Consider the following 23432-nt stretch of genomic DNA (forward strand, 5'->3'; position numbering starts at 1 on the left):
ACTAGCTTGACTGGGTATAGAAGTTTGGGTTTGCATCCATGGTCTCTTAGTTTTTGAAGAACCTCTATCCAGGCTTTCATGGTTTCCATAGAGAAGTCAGGTGTAAGTCTGATCAGTTTACCTTTATAAGTTACTTGGCCTTTTTCCTTTGCAGCTCTTAATATTCTTTCTTTAACCTGTATATTTTGTGTTTTGATTATCATATGGTGAGGGGATTTTTTTGTTCCAGTCTATTTGGTGTTCTGTATGCTTCTTGTACCTTCATAGGAATATTCTTCTTTAGGTTGGGAAAGTTTTTTTTTTTCTATAATTTTGTTGAATATATTTTCTGTGTCTTTGAGCTGTAATTCTTCTCCTTCTTCTACGCCCATTATTCTTAGGGTTGGTCTTTTCATGGTGTCCCAGATTTCCTGAATGTTTTGTGTTAAGAATTTTTTGGATTTGCTGTTTTCTTTGATCAATGAGTTTATTTCCTCTATAGTATTTTCAGCATCTGAGATTCTTTTATCTCTTGTATTTTGTTGGTTATGCTTGTATCAGTAGTTCCAGCTCATTTATCCAGATTTTTCTTATCCAGCCATCCTTCAATTTGTGTTTTCTCTTACCTCCATTTTGCTCTTCAAGTCTTGACTTGTTTCCTTTACCTGTTTGATCGCTTTTTCTTGGTTTTCTTGGGTATCTTTGAAGGATTTATTAATTTCTTCTAACTTTTGTTTGTCTTTTCTTCCATTTCTTTAAGGGAGTTTTTTACATCCTTTTTAAATCTCTATCATTTTTATAATGTTATGTGTCTATTTTTTCTACTTCTTCTGGATTATTGTGTTCAAGTTTTCCTGTTGTGTGTTCGTTGGATTCTGGTGTTATCATGTTACTTTTTAGGTTGTTGGAAGAATTCTTGCATTAGTGCCTGCCCACCTCTTCCTTCAAATTTGGCCAGGAGAGTCTAGGTGTCTTGGTTCAATCTTGCTGTGGCTGACTCTGCACTTGGGTTTTTTTATTGGTCTGCCCTCAGCACTGGAGTTGGCTCTCAGTTCCCCTCTGCTTTAAAGCAGGCTGTGGTGGTGGATCTAAGGACCCCACAGATGGAAAGGAGTGCTTGGGGGCAAGATGGGATGGGTTAAAAAGAGAAAGCCTGTAGCCGGAGAAACACACTGTTAAATGGCCAAAAATGATTAGGGAATTAGAGGGGGCCTGTACTTCATTCCTAGTGTGTCCATCCACCTGGGTAGGCACACACCCACCCCTCCAGATGGATTTCCTCAGTACAGGAGTAAGGCCTCCTGCTGTCCAAGGACCTTGCAGATAAAAGGGCGTTGGGTTTGGCAGGGGCAGGGTCATGTGGAACACAGAAGCCCCTGTGGCAGGATCACTCACTACTGGCTCTCCCGACCCTCAGCACCAAAACAGGTTGAGTTGAGGGATCCTAGGATCCCACAGATTGAAATAGGTGCTTGGGGGTAAGATGGGAAGGGATAAATATTGAAAGCCTGACAGGGTTTCTCTAGGTAACAGCCCTGGTTGTTCTGGACATACTTTGTAGACCAGATTGACCTTGAACTCACAGAGATTCACCTGCCTCTGCCTCCCAAGTATTGGGATTAAAGGTATGCACCACCACAGCCCATTGAATTTCACTTTTCTTGGCTGCAGGGCAGGTCAGCCTTTCAGAACTGAACCTTCTAGACTGACCCATCAAGACTCAACTATCAGGACTAACCCTTCAGGACTCAACTTTCAGGACTATCCCTTCAGGACTTTTTGCTGGGCTCCTTTTATTGTTCTCCAATTTACACCTAGCAAGTAGATTTTCATATCCTCAAAACATCCTGACTGGCCTCCAAAGGGACAATGCCAAATGCAAACACCTGATTCAGGAGGAGCCACAGTTTTCTGGGTTTCCTTCTAACCAAGATTTGCATAAGCTTTGTACCCTTGGGAAACTCTCAGACAGAGGGGAGCAAGAGAAACAATAGGTTAATTGCTAACAAAAGATGGATACAGCTAGGTGCTAGCACTCTGGAGCTGGTCCAGGTATAGTAGAGTAGAAATGCTGCCACACATAGGCCCTAGCTCTGTCACATTTCCTTATATTTACTTTTCTTCCTCAAAACTGTGTATAAGTTAACATTATTATATCAATTAGACAGTACAGTTAGGGAGGAATCATCTTCTTGACAATCCACAGATAAGAATTGCCCAGTAAAATGAGATCTTTTCATGAGATAAACACACAACATTATAGGCAGTGAGGATCTCTCCACAGCCATTCACACAATGCCAGATACCAGAGAAAGATAGATGTAGCAAGCATATAAAAGCACAGCAGAAACAAAAGACGTTCATGGGTGTGTAGTCTCAAGTCTTGCCTGTCCAAGATTGATCCATGAGAGAGTTTCCTCCTGGTGGGCTGTCACCTTGAACTTGAATTGCCACCTGATGGTCCCCTGACATGGCCACCAACATTCTATGTTATGATGCTATTATATTGGGGAGTATTATTTCAGCATCATCTTAAAAATAAGCTTTTTAGCTGGTTGTGGTCCCACGTTAAATCCTGTTTATTGGGTGCTAGGAATAAACTCAGGGTATCATGTATGCTAGGCAAACACTCTGCCAACCAAATATATCCTCAGCCCCTAGAGGAGTAGGGACCTTTAGAATGTACCTCCTCCACCTATTTCTATCCTCCTCATTTTTTCTTTAATTATCATCTTAGCCATCACTATTGCCTCCTCTGTTTTTATGAGATCTGCCTCAGAAATGGATCAATGCATCTGTCACAAGGGTGGGTTTGTTATCAAAGTGAGTTCAGCCCCCTCTTTCTCAGATTAATGTTTTTATGCCCTTTCTTTTAACATGGATGACATGGGAAGAAAGTCCTCTCAGATGCATGCCACACTCGAAATATCCAGTCTCAATTTTTTAAAAAGTTTATTTATATTTTATGTATGAGTGCTCTACATGTGTGCCTGCATACCAGAAGAGGACATCAGATATTATTATAGATGGTTGTGGGCCACCATGTGGTTGCTGGGAATTGAACTCAGGACCTCTAGGAGAACAGCCAGTGCTCTTAACCTCTGAGCTATATCTCTCCAGCCCCGGTCTCAAAAAATTTAAAAAGTAATCTGTGATCAATGTAATGTGTCTTGCCTCAGGCATTTGGAAAATAAGCTAAGGCAGAAGATGAGGTCAGGCTCAGGGAAGGTTCACAGGCACAGGAACACAGGCAGTGAGAAGAGAGGCCAAGGTCTAGTGCCTCCAGTTCTGCATGTCCCAAGTCTCTGTAATGCTCCTGTAATAAAGCCACTTAATTTGCTCAAACAATTCAGAATTAGGTAAAAGTTCAGGCCACCTCTTTCCTAAATATTCATATAGAAAGTGACATAAACTTTTAAGCATTTTTGAGGTCTTGTGACACACAAGTGATTAGCACTTGGGAGGTGGAGGCAGGAGGATCAGGAATTCAAGGTCATTCTTTTGCTACCAAAATAACTTGAGACCAGCCTGGGGTACAAAGATCTGTCTCAAAAACAGAAACAAAAACAATACAAAACCAAACCAAACACAAAGTAATTTCAAGAATTCATGGATTTGTTCCAGGTCTTTCTTGGGCCATTTAGTCACCCAGTGTGTTTGACTAGTGAAAAGAAAAGAGATGTGTGTGTCCTGGTAATGGGGAGAAGGATTGGTAGAAATTCTCCTTTCTTTCTTTCTTTCTTTCTTTCTTTCTTTCTTTCTTTCTTTCTTTCTTTCTTTCTTTCTTTCTTTCTTTCTTTCTGACTTCTGTCTCTTCCCCGCCATATCCCTCCCCTTCCCCCATTCAACTCCCCCTCCCTCATCAGCCCAAAGAGCAGACCAGGTTCCCTGCATGTGGGGAGTCCAAGGACCTCCCACCTCCTTCCAGGTGTAGTAAGGTGAACATCCAAACAGCCTAGGCTCCTACAAAGCCAGTACATGCAGTAGGATCAAAACCCAGTGCCATTGTTCTTGACTTCTCAGCAGTCCTCAATTGTCCGCTATGTTCAGTGAGTCCGGTTTTATCCCATGCTTTTTCAGACCCGAGATGTGGAATTGTGTGTCAGTTTTGAGTCTTCTTGAGTATTACCTTTCTCTTCTGATAACAAGGATGCACGACTCCCAGGGGTGTGACAATCTGGGTTGTTAAATGACAACTCACTTTATCCACACATTCACTTACTCCAAACTCACTGATAATTTATTAGGTCCCTTTGTCCCACGGAGCATTCTAGCTGTGACATCTCAGAGGAGGATAGGTCACTAAGCTAATGAAACATTACCCTGGCAGTGACAGACAGACACGGCAGATGGATGGGATTAATGAATAAAATAAAGCAGCATGGTGTTTTAGCAAGTAGTGGGAGGTGGCCACTGTTGGGTCCCTTGAGAACAGGCCTTCACACCCCCACTTGATCTGTTTTGCACTCCTGGGTTGGTTGAAAACAGGAACAATCTGTTGTTTTCAGCAATGTTTTAAAGGATGTTTACCCCTAAGCCATGTGAGTTATGGTGATGAGCTTCCTGTTTTTGCTGGCTTGGCCTCCCCTGCTGAGGGATATATATACTGTGTGAGAAAGTGGAATACAGGCTTGTCTGCAGAACCTAAAGTTGTGTCATGTGTTAATCTTGACCTCCCACACTCAGAGAACTACAGTTGCTGTGCTGGCAAGGCAACCACAGAATGTCTTCCTTTCCTTGTGAGCAAAGACTCTGAGAGACACAGATGGTGGCACCAAGGGAGTCAGGAACTGCAGAAAGGACCTGAAGGGGAATAGGGTCAGGGAGCAACATGGGGCTGGTGTCAAAGCGGAACAAGGGAGGAATGAAGATCAGAAGACCAATAGGATCAGGTAAGGTACAGTACAGTGGTGTGATCATGGTGGAGACTTTGATCTTATTTTCAGCAGCAAGGGTACAGTGAGGGGCCTGGGGAAGGCTCAGGGTATTAAGTAAGGAATGTTTCAGTGAATGCTGTCACTTGGGTTGTGGTGAAACTATTCTTAGGCATGTAAGAGCAGAAGTAGGGGAACCAAAAAGGGGCTTGCAGAGGGCAGTACATAGCATTTTAAAGTAACCTTAACAGTAACTTTTAAAACACTCTTATTTATGACTGTCTCTGTCTCTCCATCCGTCAGAGTATATTTCTAATTGTTTGCACACCTGCTCATAGAGGCAGAGGCCAGAGGACGGTGCCTGGTGTCCTCTATTAATCTGTCCATACCCTTCAGTCACGGTCCCTTCCTGAAATTGAATCTGGAAGTCAGTAAGCCCCAGGAATCCTTCTATCTTCACCATCAACATTTTAATCATGAGACATAGGCTTATAACCCGCTAGCTTATTATATTGGTGTTGAGATCCGAATCCTGGTCATCACAACTGTGCAGCGACTGCTATTATCCACTAGACCCACTAACAATGTTTACAAATGATCTGTATCATTTATCTGTTTATGTATGTATATATGTTTCTGCCTTTTATTCATCAATATATCTGTCTCTATCAGTCTATTTATTACCTATCATCTATCTATCTATCTATCTATCTATCTATCTATCTATCTATCTATCTATCTATCTATCATCTTCATCATCATTACCATCATCATCATGTTTTTGTGATTGTGTGCGTCATTATACATATCTGATATCTGAAGAAACCAAAAAGGACATCAAATCCCATGAAGCTGGCATTACAGGAAGTTTTTAGCTATCTGATATGGGAGATGGTACTAAACTCAAGGCCTCAGCAACAACAGCAGTGCTCTTGGCCCACTGAGCCACCTCTCCTGCTCCAACTGTTAAGTTTGGAGTTAAGATGTTGTTGAACTTGGTCACCTCACAAAAAGCCCACCTCCATGAATTTTAAAGATGAGCACTTTCTTACCACTGATGTTGAACATCAAGAATGGTCCCTGTCTCAGCCCCTTGTAGTCACTACCTCCCACTATCCCGACACACCATCAACTGCATCTGTGTTTGAACATCATTTAGATGCAGCAGATAAAAACAAAATTTGCTTTTGTGTAGCATTAAGTTGGTAAGTTTCACTTACACCATTGATCTGGTCTGAGAATTGTTAGTTCATTGTTGCAAAAAAAAAAAAAACAATGAATACATCAACATCAAACACATGCAGAGCTTTTTCTTAGCATTGTTTCCAAACAACACTGGGCACTGACCATTTTCATAGCCGTTCATTTCTATTAGCTGCAGTGCAATCTAGAGAGAGTAAAGGTTACAAGAGGACATGGGAGGGTTGTTTGCAAACCCTGCACCATGCGCCTCAAGGGCTCTCAGCACTGAAGGGTTGTCATGTTCCTGGGACCAATTCCCTGTAGATGCCCTGATGGTTGCACTGCCAGGCATTTTTGCAAATGTCCAAACTGCAGTCATGACTCACATTCAGGAACACTCCTAGGTGACTATCACTTTCCCTTCCCATGTAACCCAGTGGGTGGGTCAGGGCTGGTCTCTCTAAACGTTGTCAGGAGGCATTGGACAGGCTGAAGCTGGACTGCAGGAAGCATGGTTCACCTGGCCAGAATGAAGGGTATGGGCATGGAACTAATGCACATCTGCATCCACATCTGTATCTATTATTTTTGAGGTAGGGTCATATGTAGGTGAGACTGGCTTCAAACTGGATGTGCAGACAAGGATGACTACTGATTCTCTGGTCTCTACTTCTCTTGTGCCAGAATTATAAACAAGTGTTGCCCTGTCTCCCTACTCTACAGTGCTGGTGTACTGATTAGGAAATCCAACCAATCAGTGCAGACCCTGGCTACCTTGTGAATTAACCCTTACCTCTTAGGTTCTCAGGAGAGAAAGGGTGGCCAGGGGAGGGATACCTATTTACCAGTCTGTGTTTTGGTGTTTTCACAGTGTAACAACAATGTCTGAACTGACTAACCACAACTGTCATGCCCTTATCTTGGCAGCTTAAAGAAAAATATGGAGATGTGTTCACAGTGCACCTGGGACTGAGGCCTGTGGTCATGTTATATGGGACAGAGGCCATAAAGGAGGCTCTGGTGGACCAAGCTGAGGCTTTCTCTGGCCGGGGGACAGTTGCTGTACTTGAGCCAATTGTGCAGGGATATGGTGAGATACGGGACAGGGTGAAGTGGCAGATGTGGTCTGGGAAGATGTGGGTGAGAGGTGGAGCCCGAGCTGTGGGGAAGGACTCAGGGTCTTTGAACTTCTCTTGTAACCCATCAATGCTTCCCCTCCATTCCTAGGTATGATCTTTTCTAATGGGGAACGCTGGAAGACACTTCGCCGCTTCTCTCTGGCCACCATGAAGGATTTTGGAATGGGCAAGCGGAGAGTGGAGGAGCGGATTCAGGAGGAGGCCCGATGTGTGGTGGAGGAGCTGCAGAAATCCCAGGGTGAGTCCCAGAGAATGGGCAGAAAGGAAGATGGTGACACAGGGACCCGAGTGCAGAGCCTAAGAAAGAGAAAGACAAGGGCTGAGAGACAGACAGACAGACAGACAGACACACACACACAGAGTATGGAGAGGATGAGATGCTGATACAGGTGGAAAGAGAGAATTATAAGTGCAGGAAAAAATGTGAGGTATTTTGTTTCCAAAATAACTAAGATGCATGTACTGCCCATAGTGGTCACTTCTCTTCAGAAAATCAACCAGTGAATTATTTTTCTTTGTCAATTGGATAGTTTTGGTGAACACTCATCCTCTTAGAACTCAGAAGGTGAACTTAAGGCAACACAGCCATTAGTTCAAGGCCAGCCCTGTCTACAATGTTAGGTCCTGCCTTTGATGTGGCTGTGGCTAAGTTGTGGAGAGCTTACAGCACCATATATAGTCGGCATGGTCCTGCATGTGTGTAATCCCAGCACTCCAGAGGTGGAGGCAAGAGAATGAGAATTCCAAGTTCCTCTTCTATTGAACAAAGTGTTCAAGAACATTTTGACTTAATCATTATAATTGCCCCCTATCCCTGCCACCCCCCTCCAAGTCTCATCAAAGGCAATCACTGACCTTTAATCGATGAAGGAAATGGAGCAGGAGGACCTACAGACATGGCCTAAGCAGGGAACTGTGTTTTCTTCCTAGTGAGTGTGTTGGTGAGCAGCAGTGAGCACAGAGGCTCATGGGAGTTTGATTTTGGTAAAAATCAGAGGTATTTTAAGTTTGTTATATCAAGGGCACATTGGTTACAAGACTGTTGCTTACACCTCCATTTCTTTACACGGGGCATTTGTCATCTCTTATTGACCTTTCTCTGGAGATCTGAGAGGTCAGTAAGGAAGGGGGAGGGAAGAAAAGGGCAGAGGGTGAGAAGAATGATGGGAGAAAGAAGTCAGTGATGGAGGGACCCAGAGGAAGAGAAACAAGCTGAGAATCAAGCTAAAGATGGACTAAGAGTGAAGCTGCTGAGTCCCAAAAAAGTATCCTCATAGGATCAGAGACCACAGACAAGACAGCCCAAGGGTGAAGGGCAACAGTGATCCAATACTGCTGTACTGACAACAGTCCTCCAACTGCCAGGGTCCATGACTGAACCTAGTATACAAAGCTGCAGGCAACAGCGGCTGATGGCTTCTGGAACACCATATAACTCCGAAGTCAGAGAAGAGAGGGATGAAGGACATCAGAGAAGGAATGATGGACGTCAGAGAAGGAATAGTGGACGTCAGAGAAAGGAAGGAGGAAGTCAGAGATGGGATGGAAGAAATCAGAAAAGGGATGGAGGAAGTCAGGGAAGGAATGGAGGAAGACAGGCAGATGGCCATGGACTCTCCAGGGCTTGTAATTGACACAGCCATCCCTGGACTCTTCTGTGCACCATTCCTGCCAGTGGCAGTTAGCTATCAGTTCAGAGTCAGGATGTCGTCCTGGGAGGAGGAGCAGGTGCAGACTGACTGAACTCACTCTAAGTCTTGTTCCTAGAATCCTAATTGCAGCCATGTTCCAGCCATGATTAGCTGAGTTTCCTTGGTGAAGATGCATCCCTTTCTGTATATAGAAATAGCATCCCATATTCTGTACAGTACTGAGGGAGTTAAATAAAGGGATGCACGCATCTCTGAGTGAAGAGCCCAGACTCTTATGTGCACCATATGTGCAAATGTGGTGCTGTTCATTGAGCAGTGAGTGGTGGGGACGACTTCACAGAGATGGGGTTGAAGCCAAATACTCCCCTAATTCTTTATTCCCTGTCTCTTGTACTATATCCTCCTTCAGGAGCCCCCCTGGATCCCACCTTCGTCTTCCAGTCCATCACAGCTAACATCATCTGCTCCATTGTCTTTGGAGAGCGCTTTGACTACAAAGATCGCCAGTTCCTGCGCCTGTTGGAGCTGATCTATCAGACCGTCTCGCTCATCAGCTCATTCTCCAGCCAGGTCAGTGGGTGGGAAGAGAGGAGCATCGAAGGCAGAGGAAAGAAAAGGCTGCTTTGTGAGTAAAGAAGGGAGTGTCTTGTGGCTGGAATAAGGATAGACAACATGGAAAACAAGGAGTCTGTGACCGGGAGGGATGGAAGAAAGAAAGGAGGAACAGAGGAAGAGAGGGATGTTAAACAGTGTGAAGAGACTTGAATGCAGAAATACAGAGCCATCCAGACATGAGAACATGATGACGTGGGGGATACAGCTGTTACTTAGAGGACAGAGGATACAGTATTTCATGAATGAGCCCTTGAATTCACCCCCAGTCCTTGGTGGTGTTCAACACATCAAATTGCAGCATTTTGGTGTTAGAGACTGGGGTATCAGAAATTTGGGCTGATCCTTGGCTACATGTTGAATTTAAATCCTGTGTGGCATTAATGTGTTCAAAATACAGTACCCCACAAATGAAAACAAATTAAGACAAAATAGCAAGGAAGATGGGAGAGAAGAGCAGATGAGAGGGAAAGGGAGATACAGAGAATATAAAATGAAGGTTATAGACTGATTTAGAGATAAAGGTCGAAGACATGTGTATGTATGTTGTCCATGTATGAGAGGGGTGTGTCTGTGTTTCTTCATGACATCTGTGGACCTAGGAGCACTGCCCCCTTCCTGAGACCTGATAACTCCATGTGACCTGCTGGGCCCTTCTTTCTTGCAGGTGTTTGAGCTCTATTCGGGTTTCCTGAAATTCTTTCCTGGTACCCACCGACAAATCTACAAAAACCTGCAGGAGATCCTTGACTACATTGGTCACAGTGTGAAGAAGCACCGGGAAACCTTGGACCCAAACAATCCAAGAGACTTCATCGATACCTACCTTATACGCATGGAGAAGGTAAGTCCTGCATGAATGAGAGGGGATGGCTGAGAGTGAAGGCTGAGGATGTGAGCAGAGGAAAAGGGGGCAGAGGATGGGGAGGAGAAACAGGAAATGGAGTGGAGGAGATGCAGAAGGATCTGGAAAATGATGAAAATAACAGGAAGAGAAAATGTGATATGGAGAAAGAAGGCTGGGGAAGAAACAGAGTGAGGGACAAAAGGCAGGAAAGACCTCAGAGGAAAAAAGAGCCTGGGAGACAAAAAATGATAAACTAACAGAGAGCACAGTAGAGAGAGAAAACAGAGCAGAGACCAAGTGACGTTGTCGAGGACTGAGAAATGCCATGTGGTCCAGATAGTGAGACAGAGGACAGTTCCCAGGATGTGTGTGCATCTCCCTGCAAGGCTCCAGGCACCCTGACCCTCCCTTCTCTTTCCCATCTGGAACCAGGAGAAGTCCAACCAACACACGGAGTTCCATCACCAGAACCTCATGTTCTCCGTGCTGTCTCTCTTCTTTGCTGGCACCGAGACCAGCAGCACCACGCTCCGCTTTGGCTTCCTGCTCCTGTTAAAATACCCCCATGTAGCAGGTGAGCAACAGGTGGCCAGTTGGGGAATCTTCTAGCTACCCTTTTCTGCAGAGGTTTGTGTGGATTGAGAGAGACATGAGACTCTTACATCTGGAGCTCTGAAGGCTTTGGTCTACTTCTAACCTAAGGCAGTGCTGTGGGTGGTGTGTGAATAAACACTCAGCTGGTCCATTTCCACTATTTTTGCTATAACTTGAAGGTTGGATCATCTGTCTTTCCTTCCTTCCTTCCTTCCTTCCTTCCTTCCTTCCTTCCTTCCTTCCTTCCTTCCTTCCTTCCTTCCTTCTTCCCTTCCTCCCTTCTTCTTTCCTTCCTTGCTTCCTTCCTCCCTTTCTTCTTTCTTTCCTTCTTTTGTCTTTGCATCCATCTGATACTCATTCATCTTTCTGTCGATCCACCTGTTCATCTATTTACCATTCTATTCATGTTTCATCCATTATCTAACATCTATATATTCATTTTCCCTCTACACACCTGTGCACCCACACATTAATTCTCTCTCCATCTTCTCTATACTCGTAGATGATTAATTATTGATTCTTTCATCTCTGTTTGACCCAATGGCATTCATTTATGTGAATGAATCAGTTTGTGAGTTTTATTCTTTATCATAACTAGTTGAGCAGGCTCTCTGTCATTTATTCATTGGTTCATTCATATACAAATCTTCTCATTCCTTAAGTCTGCTCATTGGCCTTTGAATTCACCCCTCTTGGGTCAATCCATTCCTCCATGTTTAATACTTCATTAATTTATCTGTGATTTATTCAACATACCTACCTATTTATTCCTATATTTGCTCATTCAATCATTTATTCCTTTGCTAAGCCTAACATCACTTCATTATTGGTTAGTTATGTTCATTGATTTCTTTGTGTGTGCAACATTTTGACTCATTAATTGATTAATACAGTGAGTGAGAAGTGGAATATGGACATCCAGTTTTGCTTTGCTCATTTCACTCAGTCAACAATCTTTCCTAAAGTAACCAACTCATCCATTGCTTGGCTGACTTACACACTCACATTCTACGAAAATGAAATCGATGTGATGTTGTGAGTTTGTTTGCTGCAGCACATGTGTGGAGGTGGGAGGACAACTTGTGCAGTTGGGTCTCTCCTGCACATTCACATGGGTCCTGATGCAAGTCAAGTGCATTTTCTGGCTGTGCCTTTTCATTGGTTAATATATTCACCAATGTGTTCATATTTTGTATTTTGTTATCCATAGATTAATTTACTTCCCTTTTATTCCTGAGGATACAGCCTCAGATTGTTATCCTGGATTTTTATTTTGCTAAACTCATGTTCTTTGCTGTTTTGTCTGCATATATGTCTGTGTGAGGGGTTTGGATCCCCTGGACCCAGAGTCACAAACAGTGTGAGCTGCCATGAGGGTGCTGAACCAGGGTCTCTTAACCTCTGAGACATATCTCTAACCTCCTGGATTGTTAAATTATTAAATATAAACTCCACAAAAAGAGCTCTCTCTCTCTCTTTCTGTCTCTCTCATCCATCACCACAAATTATAACATTATATTTCAAATGCAGAAAATTTCTACCATCTTCCCCTCCAGCCCTCAGTCAGACTGATAGATGAAAATAGCCCTTTGCTGTGGGTTTTCATTTTCTCTGTATTAGGAGCAAGGTTGGAGCTGTGAGGAGAATCTCTAACATAGTTCTAAGCGTGGCTGGAGAGACAGATGCCTGAGAGAAACGCAGGTGTGCATGTCCCAGAGTACACTGTGTCTCTTTCAACAGAATCTCCTGGATCTGCACTGTTCCTAAGCTGTTGGCTCACAGAAAACAGGGTCACTGTGCATTGCCTTCGTGAAGGGGGCAAGCATTGTCTGCTGTCTCCCTTTTCTGTGCAGAGAAAGTCCAAAAGGAGATCGATCAGGTGATCGGCTCACACCGCCCACCAACCCTTGATGACCGCAACAAAATGCCTTACACTGAGGCTGTCATTCGCGAGATCCAGAGATTTGCAGATATTGTCCCGATTGGAGTGCCGCACAAAGTCACCAAAGACACTTTGTTCCGAGGGTACCTGCTCCCCAAGGTGAGACCAGCTGCGATTCCACATCTCTATGCTATGATCATCTCCCGTTCTCCCAATTACCACCCTAGGCCTGTTTGTGGTTTCCTGGCATTCTGTGGCTCTCTAAGGACTGTTTGCTTATGGGAGTCGGGGTATGCTAATATTGCCTCTCACAATGTCTCCTAGAACACTGAAGTGTACACCATCCTGAGTGCTGCTCTCCATGACCCACGGTACTTTGAACAACCAGATGCCTTCAATCCTGACCACTTCCTGGATGCCAGTGGGGCTCTGAAGAAAATTGAAGCTTTTATGCCCTTCTCTACAGGTGAGACGGACCTGTGCTTCATTTTCCAGACACTAGAGGACAGACTTACCCTCCAGGATACAGTCAGGACTAGGTGCAGTCTATCTTAGCTGGGAAGCCATTCCACCTGGCTACTGTCCCAGAAGGGGTCTCTTGAACTAAAGGTGCATCCTACTCAGGAGGATTTTGGAGAGGTATTGAAAAACCTCTAAACCTGTGCATATTCACTCTTTTCTTATTTTATTATGAGGGGAGGACCTTTTTAAACAAGTGATTAAATGGCTGACAGAGGAGAACAATGGATGTTCACAGAGAACACAATGGGCTGAGGGCACAACCAGGTTCCACCACTGCTCCCAGCAATAAACAACAGATTAATTAATAGAGAGGAAAGGAGCACAGATATTCCCAGGTCAGGACGTTCGGGATGTCTTTAAAGTCAATGCAGCAACGCCCACATAAAGTCCTTAAAAGAGCAGAAGACAGTTGCTCCACTTTAGAAAGTGCAATGAGCAAAATAATCCATCTGTTGTTCTCCAGCTGCATCAAATCCATCAGTTCTCTCTTTTGCTATTAGACATTTGTTTATTAATTTTCCTCTTTTATTAAAAGTAGATTCTTTCCTCATACAATATATGCTGATTAGAGTTTACCCTTCCCTCTCCTCCTCCCAGTTCCTCTCCACTCTCCCACCCCACAGGGTACATCCCCTTTCTGTCTCTCATTAGAAAAGAACAGGCTTCTAAGCAATAACAACCAAACATGATGAAATTGAATAGAAGATAAAACAAAAACCATCACTTCAATATCAACAGAAAAAGTAGAGCCCAAAAGAAGGCACTAACCAGAGACCCTCTCATCCGCACACTCAGGAATCCATGGAAACACTAAACTGAAAGCTGTAAGATGTGCACAGAGGACCTGGTGCAGACCCGAGCAGGCCCTGTGCCTGCTGCCTCAGTCTGAGTTCATGTGAGCTTTGCTCAGTTGGTGCAGAGCCTTGTGCTCTTGGTGTCCTGCATCCCCTTCGTCTCTTACCCTCTTTCTGCCTCCTCTTCCACTGGGTTTTCTCATCTCTAATAACAAAGACATTCCATTTAGAGCTTGGTGTTTCAAGGTTTCTCTCTCTCTGTGACACGTCTGGCTGTGTCTCTCTGAATTTGTTCCCAGTTGGTGCAGGAGGAAGCTTCTCTGGCAATGGCTGAATAAGGAGGGCTCTGATCTATGTAGCAGAATATTTTCCGGGGTCANAAAATGATGTTTTCTAGCTCTATCCATTTGCCTGCAAAATTCAAGATGTCATTATTTTTTTCTGCTGTGTAGTACTCCATTGTGTAAATGTACCACATTTTTCTTATCCATTTTTCAATCGAGGGCATTTAGGTTGTTTTCAGGTTCTGGTTATGACAAACAATGCTGCTTTGAACATAGTTGAGCACATGTCCTTGTGGCCCGCTTGAGCATCCTTTGGATATATACCCAAAAGTGGTATTACTGGATCTTGAGGAAGGCTATTTCCTAATTTTCTGACATCCAAAGGGGCTGTAACAGCTTGCATTCCCACCAGCAATGCGGGAGTGTTCCCTTTACCCTACAATCTCTCTAGCATCAGTGTTTTTGATCTTGGCCATTCTTACAGGTGTAAGTTGGAATCTCAGAGTTGTTGGATTTGCATTTCTCTGATGGCTAAGGATGTTGAACATTTACCTAAGTGTCTTTCAGCCATTTTAGATTCCTCTGTTGAGAGTTCTCTGTTTAGGTCTATACTCCATTTTTTTTTATTGGATTATTTGTTCTTTTCATGACCATTTTCTTGATTTCTTTGAATATTTTGGAGATCAGACCTCTGTCTGATGTGCTGTTAGTGAAGATCTTTTTCCATTCTGTAGGATGTCATTTTCTCTTGTTGACCATGTCCTTTGCTTTTACGAAGCTTTCAGGTTTCAGAAGGTCCCAGTTTCTCTCAGTGTCTGTGCTGCTGGAGTTATATTTAGGAAGTGGTCTCCTGTGCCAATGCATTGTAGTGTACTTCCCAAGGTTCAGTGTGGTTGGCTTTATGTTAAGGTCTTTGATCCATTTGGACTTGATTTTTGTGCATGGTGATAGGTATGGGTCTATTTTCATTCTTCTACTTGTTGATAATAAGTTATGCCAGAACCATTTGTTAAATATGCTCTCTTTTTTCCATGTGATATTTTTCTGCTTGTTTGTCAAAAATCAGGTGTTCAAAGATGTGTGCATTAATATCCCGGTCTTCTATTCAGTCCTCCTGTCTGTTTTTATGCCAATATCAGGCTGTATGTAGGTCTGTAGCAGAGTTTAAAGTCAGGGATTGTGATGCCTCCAGAAGTTCTTTTATTGTACAGGATTGTTTTGGCTATCCTGCATTTTTTGCTTTTCCATATGAAGTTGAGTACCATTCTTTTGATGTCTGTGAAGAATTTTGTTGGGATTTAGATGGACATTGCATTGAGTCTGTAGGTTGCTTTCTGTGAGATTGCCATTTTACTATGTTAATTCTGCCTATCCAAGAGAATAGGAGATCTTTCCACCTCTCGTGTCTTTTTCAATTTCTTTCTTCAAAGATTTAAAGTTCTGGTCATGCAAGGCTTCTACTTGTTTGGTTAGAGTTACTCAGAGATATTTTATGAAATTTGTGGCTATCGTGAATGGTGGTGTTTCTGCAATATCCAGATGTCCTTTAAGTCTTCCAATTTTGTGGAGTACATACAGGTTTTTGAAATATGATGATGATTCTCTGGATTTCCTCCATGCCTGTTGTATTTTCCTCCTTTTCATTTCTGATTTTATTAATTTGGATATTCTCTCTCTGCCTTTCTTTAGTTTGGATAAAGATTTGTCTATTTAGTTGATTTTCTCAAAGAGCTAACTCTTTGTCTCATTGATTCTTTATTATTTTCTTTGTTTCTATTTTGTTGGTTTCAGCTCTCAATTTGATTATTTTTTGCTGTCTAGTTCTCTTGGGTGAGATTGGTCTGGATTCATTCCTGCGTAGGTTCCTGACGTGAGTTGGTACTACAAAGGTCCCTGGCTCTGATCTACGCCCTTGGAGTTCCCAGGTTTGGATGCTCCCAGACCTGCAAAGGACTGTCTCAGGCTTACTCCCTCAGAGGTCCCAGTATCATACTCGGGCCTTCAAAGATTTATGGTTCCTGCCTATTTCATTTGACATCCCAGACCAATGTCCAGACCCACAGAGGTCCTGGCTCAGACCTACTCCCTCTGACATACCAGACTCATGCCTGGACCTGCAGAGAAGTCTGGTTCCTGATTATTCCCTTGGAGGTCCCAGATTCATGCCCAGAACCACAGGGGTCCTGGTCAGGCCTAGTTCGTGGAAGGTCCTAGACTCACGCCCAGACCCACAGGGGTCCTGGCTTAGGTCTACTCCCTTGAAGGTTCCAGATTCACATCTTAACATGCAGCGGTCTCTGTCTCTGTGTCTGACTCACTTGCTCAGCAGTTGCTCCCCTGTACCTGCTCCCATTGAGCTCACTGCATCAGGCCTGCTCTGGGTCAGGTCACTGGCCCAGTCCTGCTTCTGCAAATGACCCTGGTCTGGAATCTGCTCCTGCTCTCATGGAGTTCACTGTCTGAGCTCAGGATGTCTTTAAAGTCAATGCAGCAATGCCTGATAAATTCCTCAAGTACAGAAGACAGTTCCTCCACTTTAGAAAGTGCAATGATCAAAGTAATCCATACTTTGTTTTCCAGTGGCATCAAATCCAACAATTCTTTCTTTTCCTATTAAACATGTTTATTAATTTCCCGTTGTTATTAAAAATAGATTCTTTCCCTATTCAATATATGGTGATGACAGTTTTCCCTCCCTTTCCTCCTTCCAGTTTCCCTCTACCCTCTCTCCCCACAGGATACATCCCTTTCTGTCTCTTATTAGAAAAGAACAGGCTTCTAAGCAATAGCAACCAAACATGATAAAATAAAATATAAGATAAAACAAAACCCATCATTTCAATGTTATACAGTGCAAACCAACAGAAGGAGTAGAGCCCAAGAGAAGGTGGGAGAACCAGAGACCCACTCATTCGCACACTCAGGAATCCATGGAAACACTAAACTAAAAGCTTTAAGATGTGCACAGAGGACCTGGTGCAGACCCGATCAGGCCCTGTGCCTGCTGCCTCAGTCTGAGTTCATATGAGCTTTGCTCAGTTGGTTCAGAGACTAGTTCTCTTGGTGTTCTGTATCCCCTCCAACTCTTACCCTCTTTCTGCCTCCTCTTCCTCCGTGTGCTCTGAGCTCTGAGGGGAGGGTTTTGACAAAGACATTCCATTTAGATCTCTGTGTTCCAAGGTTTCTCTCTGTGAAACGCCTGGCTGTGTCTCTGTGTATTTGTTTCTATCTGTTGCAAGGGGAAGCTTCTCTGGTGATGGCAGAATAAGGAAGGCATTGATTTATGAGTGTAGCAGAATATCTTTAAGAGTTTTTTTTTGTTATTTTTTTCCTTTTGAGCAATAGCATTTTTTATCCTATGTCTCTGGGCTATCTAGTCCCTGGTTCTTGGTCACTCAAGCAATGCCGCATATTCAAACCATACACTGGATAATTACTCCCACAATGCACTACATTGTGCCACTGTTGAGCACTAGAATTTCATACAGGAAGGATAGCATGGTTCATCAAAGGTTTTGTGGCTGGGTTGGTGTATACATTTCTCATTTGGTAGCCTGTAGAATACTTCCTATACCAAAGATGCTAGAACACGGGGGTGAAGGTCTAGATAGACACCAGCTACATGTCTCCAGTTCAATGAGCTGTGTGGGAATTTTCTTCAGCAATGAGCCCTTGCTGTCAGTTTATGGATTCAACCTACTGTCTTGGTAAACAGCCTTGGGTTGTTTGGGGTCTTCCATGGGACCCCTTTGGTCAGAAACTCAATTGAATGTAGCCCAGTCCTGGAACTAGAAGCTTCATTTAGTGAGAAAAGATGGCCAGTTGGGACCAAGTATCCCTCATTATTCAGAGACCTCATTCGAATTGCCTTTCTGTAGTTTAGGAAGTTTCTACTGCACTAGGTTTCCATACCAACACTCAAAGCCCCTCAATTCTAGCTGTCTCTCCACACACTCTGTCCCTCAAGCCCATTTCTCCTCCTACCTGATCTTTCCATTCCTGTCCCTACTGATGCCCCTAGACTACCCATGAACTCTATTCTATCTTCCCCTCTTAGTAGTTTTGTCTACATGCAACCTTTCTGGGTCTATGGTTATCATTTATTTAATGACTAATATCCACAAATAAATGAATACATGCCATGTTTACTTTTTGGGCCTAGTCTACCTCACTCAGGATTCTTTTAGAGTTCCATCCCTTTGCCTGAAAATTTCTTGATGCTGTTTTTTTTTTAAGCAGCTGAATAATCCTCCATTGTATAAATGTAACACATTTTATTCATCCTTCTGTTGAGGAACTTGCAGGTTGTTTCCAATTCTGGCTCTACAAATAGAGCAGCCAGAGTAACCCCAGGATATTTGTATTATGTGAAGCTATTGTGAAAGATGTTGTTTCCCTGGATTCTTTCTCAGTGCATTTGTCATTTTTATGTAGCAGAGTTAATTTTGTGTCCAGCTATTTTTCTGAAAGTGTTTATCAGCTGTGGGAATTACCCAGTGGAAACATTTGGACCCCCCCCCCACAGACACACAGACACACACACAATTATATCATCTGATAATAAGTACACTTTGACTTCTTTTCAATTTGTATGCCCTTGGTCTCCTTCAGTTGTATTATTACTTTAGCTAAGACTTCAAGTATTCTATTAAATAGTTGTGGAGATTTTAGACAACATTGTCTTGTTCTGAATTTTTGTGGAATTGCTTGGAGTTCCTCTCTATTTAAGTTGATGTGGGCTGTAGGCATGCTGTAAACTGTCTTTGTTATGTGTACGTATGTCCCTTGTATCTCTGTACTCTCCAGTACATTTATCATGAAGAGGCATTGGTTATTGTCAAAGTCTTTTCTGCATCTAATGAGATGAGCACATGGGTTTTCTTTAAGTTTGTTTATATTTATTAATGTTTCATATATTGAACCATCCCGGATCTCTGGAATGAGACATATTTGATCATGGTGGGAAAACTTTTTGATGTGTTTTTGGATTTGGTGTGCAAGAATTTTATAGAGTATTTTTGCCTTTATAAGGCAAATTGGCCTTCAATTCTCTTTCATTGTCATTTGGGTGTCAGGGCAACTGTTGTCTCATAAAGTGAACTGGACAATATTACTTCTGTTTCTATTTTGTGGAATAATTTGAGGAGTATTGACACGAACTCCTCTTTGAAAGTCTGATAGAATTCTGTGTTGAAACTCTGTCCCTAGGCTTTCTCCCCGCTCCCCCAGGATTTGGGAGACTTTCAGTGACTATTTTCATTTCTCTAGGGATTATAGGTCTGTTATTTGATCTTGATTTCACTTTGGTAAGTAGTACCTATCAAGAAAAGTATCCATTTCTTTTAGATCTTCTAATTTGTGGAATACAAGTTTTTAAAGTATGTTCTTTAAATTCTCTGAATTCCTCAGTGGGCTCTTGTGGAGACACATTGCCCTGGCTGTTCCTGATTGTGTTTTTATGCTGACAACCAGGGATCTGGTTTTGGGGTGATTATAGGTCTAAGTGCCGATTTCTGGGTTTGTCTTTGTTGGGTCAATGTTTGGTTTCTTGGTTTCTGGGATTTAGGTGAGCATGATGGCTGTGTGTTTCCTCATAGGAAGCTTTCTGTGGACCTGTTTCCCTGTCCTGCCCAGCTGGTGTGTCCCAGGGAATGCCTGCTGGTGTTGGAGGCTGGAATAATGGGATAAGTTGGGGGGGGGGAAGGAAGATTGGAGGAGAAGATCTTTGTGATTCAATGGGGATGGGGCCAGGGAGGCAAGGGAGAATACAGCAGGCATTCCACTATAGAGCTGGAGCTGAGACTGGGGCAGTGGTGGGTGTATCTGGAGAATCAGAAGGAGAAGCATGGATTCTCTGTCAGCCTACCTGCTTCTCTGGTCAGAGTGGACTTTGGCTTCGTAATGGTGCATCATGGGGAAGATCAGGGAAATCCAAAGAGATGGGGAGTGCGGGTAGAGAAGGCTGCAGCAAGGGTTCTGTTGCAGAGGTGGGGTGAGGACTGGGGTTTGGGTTTTGGGGAACAGAGGGAGAGGCGAAGGTCTGCTGAATAAGCAATGGGGACAGAGAGAGACAGAGAGAGATAGAGACAGAGAGAGATAGAGATAGAGAGACAGAGAAAAAGAGAGAGAGGTGGTGGTGATGAGAGACAGAGGGGATAGAGACAGGAGCAGACAGAGAGCTCATGGTATATATTCCATTATCTTCCTGCGGTGATCTCTCAAGTGCTGTACTTGCAGGCATGTGCCCCCATGCCTGGCTTATCTAGGACCCTTAATGCCATTCAGTTGTTGGTCTAAGAGTCTCTGTTAAACAGCACCTTCACCTTCAGGGCAGCCAATGAGATGGGGACCAATCTCCTCACATGAGAAAGAAGGGAACATTACAGATGTTACATTATACATGTTTACACATGCATATTTGTTCCTACTCTATTGTGTTCTTCAATTCTGAAACAAAGGACTCTGATAATGAATAAAACCTAGAAATCCGTCATAAAAATTATGAGACATCCACCACCAATTTGTCTTGCATTTTATAATTGATTTATTGTATATATGTTTGCATGCATATACATGTGTGCTAGTGAGTGTGTATATGTTTACGACAGAGAACAGATTATGGGAGTTTGTTCTCTCCTTGGAACATGTGGGTTTAGGGGGTGAATGCATGTCCTCGGGATCGATGTCAGACTGCCTTCCATGCTAAGAAGTGTCACTGGCCCTTGCACCAATTCTTTAAGGTTTTGGGAGAAACTCTTACCATTCTTTCTTGAATAGAAGGTTAATGATCAAACTCATTCTTATCCATTGCAATGGGAGAGTTGTCTGGGTTTAGGGAAGGGACAGTCTAAAGGTTGTATACTCACCCAGGGCTCACATGGCTCATTCTCTGTGCCCACAGGAAAGCGCATTTGTCTTGGTGAAGGAATTGCCCGCAACGAATTGTTCCTTTTCTTCACCACCATCCTCCAGAACTTCTCTGTGTCCAGTCCTGTGGCTCCTAAGGACATTGACCTCACGCCTAAGGAGAGTGGCTTGACCAAAGTGGCTCCAACATACCAGATCCAGTTCTTACCCCGCTGACTGGGCTGAGGTGGCCAGGTGTCCCCACTCCTGTTGAGAATGGCCCCATCTTTCTGCCTCTGAGAGACCTGCTGCCAATGAGGCCGTAGGTCACTACTCACACCTTTCCACCTTACTGCAGCTTCTGTAAAGTTCCGAGGTGTGTCCTTATGCCCTGAGAATGGCACTGGGGAAATCACTCAATGTCTTTCTTGATGTGTGAACAGAGACTTCTACAGGCCCCTTCTCATGTTGTGTCAATTCTCTATTGTGCTGAGCAACCATAGTTTCCATGCAGAAACTTCTGGTCCTCCATGAAACAATCTAATGAATGCCAGAGGTCATGTCAGAGGAGGAGCAGGTGGAAACTGAAGTTCAAAGTGTCAGCTCGCCAGGAGGAAAACTCTCTGATGGGTTAATCCTGTTTTATGTAAGACTATGAGAACACAGACTCTGCAATATCTTTTGATTCTACTTTGTTTTTACTTGTTTATTGCTACAATCTTTCCCTGGTATCTGGCTTGGTATGAGTAGATGTGGGGAGACCCTACTGCCTGTGACATAGTGTGTTTCTCTCATGAAATCAACCTGATCTACTGGGTAGTTTTATCTGTGGATTGTCAAGACGAATATTCCTCCCTAACTGTGCTGTCTAATTGATATAATGTTAGCTTATACAGAATTTTGATAAATAAAAATGAACACAAGGAAATAATACACAGTCTGTGTCTATGAGCTTCCCCTAAGGGGCTGCTGAAGATCACAGCTCAAGTTAAGAAAAACAATGAGCCAGCTGTCTCAAATTCCTTGAATCTTAATGCTGAGAAATGTGTCACAGGTTTTGGTGTGCAAAATTAGTTGAAATAAAGCTTCAAAATAACTTTAGATCGGACCAGATGCCTTGCTAATGGTCTTTTAAAGATAAACTACCCCAGAAAACCAATCTAACATTCAGAAGACACATAGCTGAGCTGCTGATTCATTTAGGCTAGAGTCAAAAATACAAAACAGTCCAGTTATTGCCAGCTGACAGATGACTAACTTCTTACACCCTTTCCTGGCATTTTATTGCTGATATGAAGACTCAAGTTCGGCTGACTGTTTCTTATGTATATAAGTGTTGGGTCCTGGTATTGCACAAATACCAGGGAGTAGAATATCGGACTCTAGAAATAGAAGCAACTTTTGTTCAGTCAGGACTACAGAGAGTAATGTGACTGTGTAGAACCCTAAGGGGAACTGCAGATTTCTTTTTATGATCCAAGATCACACACAGGGTAGGCAGTACATTTTGAGATTTAAAGCATAATGGTGTCACAGTTTCCCATGAGTGCTGACTGAGGTGAAGCTAAGAAATTTATGCTTTCTCTGCAACATTGTCTTGAGCCTGAACTTTCAGATTTATGACACTCCAGTCACCTTGGAGATCCAAAGAGAATCTGGAATTTATGACTTCTGATAACAGGGTATTAGTTTAATAAGTTTAAATAGTTGTGGGTTAGTTTGAATTGCTCTTCCCCTGCCAGGGACAAATGAAATGTAACCCTTGGTGACTCCTGCATTGCCTGAAAGATTTTGTTAGGGTATATAAGCAGGAGAGAGAGAGAGAGAGAGAGAGAGAGAGAGAGAGAGAGAGAGAGAGAGAGAGAGAGAGAGAGAGAGAGGGAATTAGAACAACCTGAGAAGAGAATGAAAAATCAAACTATCAGAAGAGTGTGAGTGTTTTTTCCCTAATGCTCAGACAGAAAATAGCTACGTGGTTTCTGTGGATTTCCTTTCAAATTTTGTGATGTCTGAAGGCTGACCCACTAGGCTGCAACAAATACACTCTATATATGGTCTGAATTCTGTGTCTGTGGACTTGCTTAATCTGTGTGGTTCAGGTAGCTGTGATCTTTCTGTCTGGCATTTTTTTTTATTGAAAAAAAATTCCTGCCTCCCCCAGCCTCCCATTTCCCTCTCCCTCCTCCTGCCCCTCTCCCCCTCCCCCCACTCCTCTCCCCCTCTCT

At 43.2% G+C, this 23432-nt stretch overlaps 1 protein-coding gene across 3 annotated transcripts in view; it reads left to right on the forward strand.

Annotated features, from left to right (window-relative positions):
* Nucleotides 1–23097, forward strand: part of LOC126491474 (cytochrome P450 2B1-like) — a 39851-nt gene extending 16754 nt beyond the window's left edge. For 2 of the 3 annotated variants that reach the window (XM_050127169.1, XM_050127167.1), the window contains exons 2-9: nucleotides 6963–7125; nucleotides 7263–7412; nucleotides 9236–9396; nucleotides 10106–10282; nucleotides 10718–10859; nucleotides 12733–12920; nucleotides 13086–13227; nucleotides 21263–23097. In XM_050127169.1, coding sequence (XP_049983126.1) covers nucleotides 7020–7125; nucleotides 7263–7412; nucleotides 9236–9396; nucleotides 10106–10282; nucleotides 10718–10859; nucleotides 12733–12920; nucleotides 13086–13227; nucleotides 21263–21444 — 1248 coding nt within the window. In that variant the 5' untranslated portion in view covers nucleotides 6963–7019 and the 3' untranslated portion in view covers nucleotides 21445–23097. Of the gene's footprint in view, nucleotides 1–4622; nucleotides 4872–6962; nucleotides 7126–7262; nucleotides 7413–9235; nucleotides 9397–10105; nucleotides 10283–10717; nucleotides 10860–12732; nucleotides 12921–13085; nucleotides 13228–21262 lie in introns of those variants that run through there. The other variant, XM_050127168.1, reaches the window with a different exon arrangement.
* The last annotated feature ends 335 nt before the right edge of the window (nucleotides 23098–23432 follow it).

The sequence above is a fragment of the Alexandromys fortis genome, unplaced genomic scaffold (genome assembly GCF_014885135.2).
Source record: "Alexandromys fortis isolate MF-2015 unplaced genomic scaffold, M_Fortis_MF-2015_v1.1 scaffold_262, whole genome shotgun sequence".
Lineage (NCBI taxonomy): Eukaryota > Metazoa > Chordata > Mammalia > Rodentia > Cricetidae > Alexandromys > Alexandromys fortis.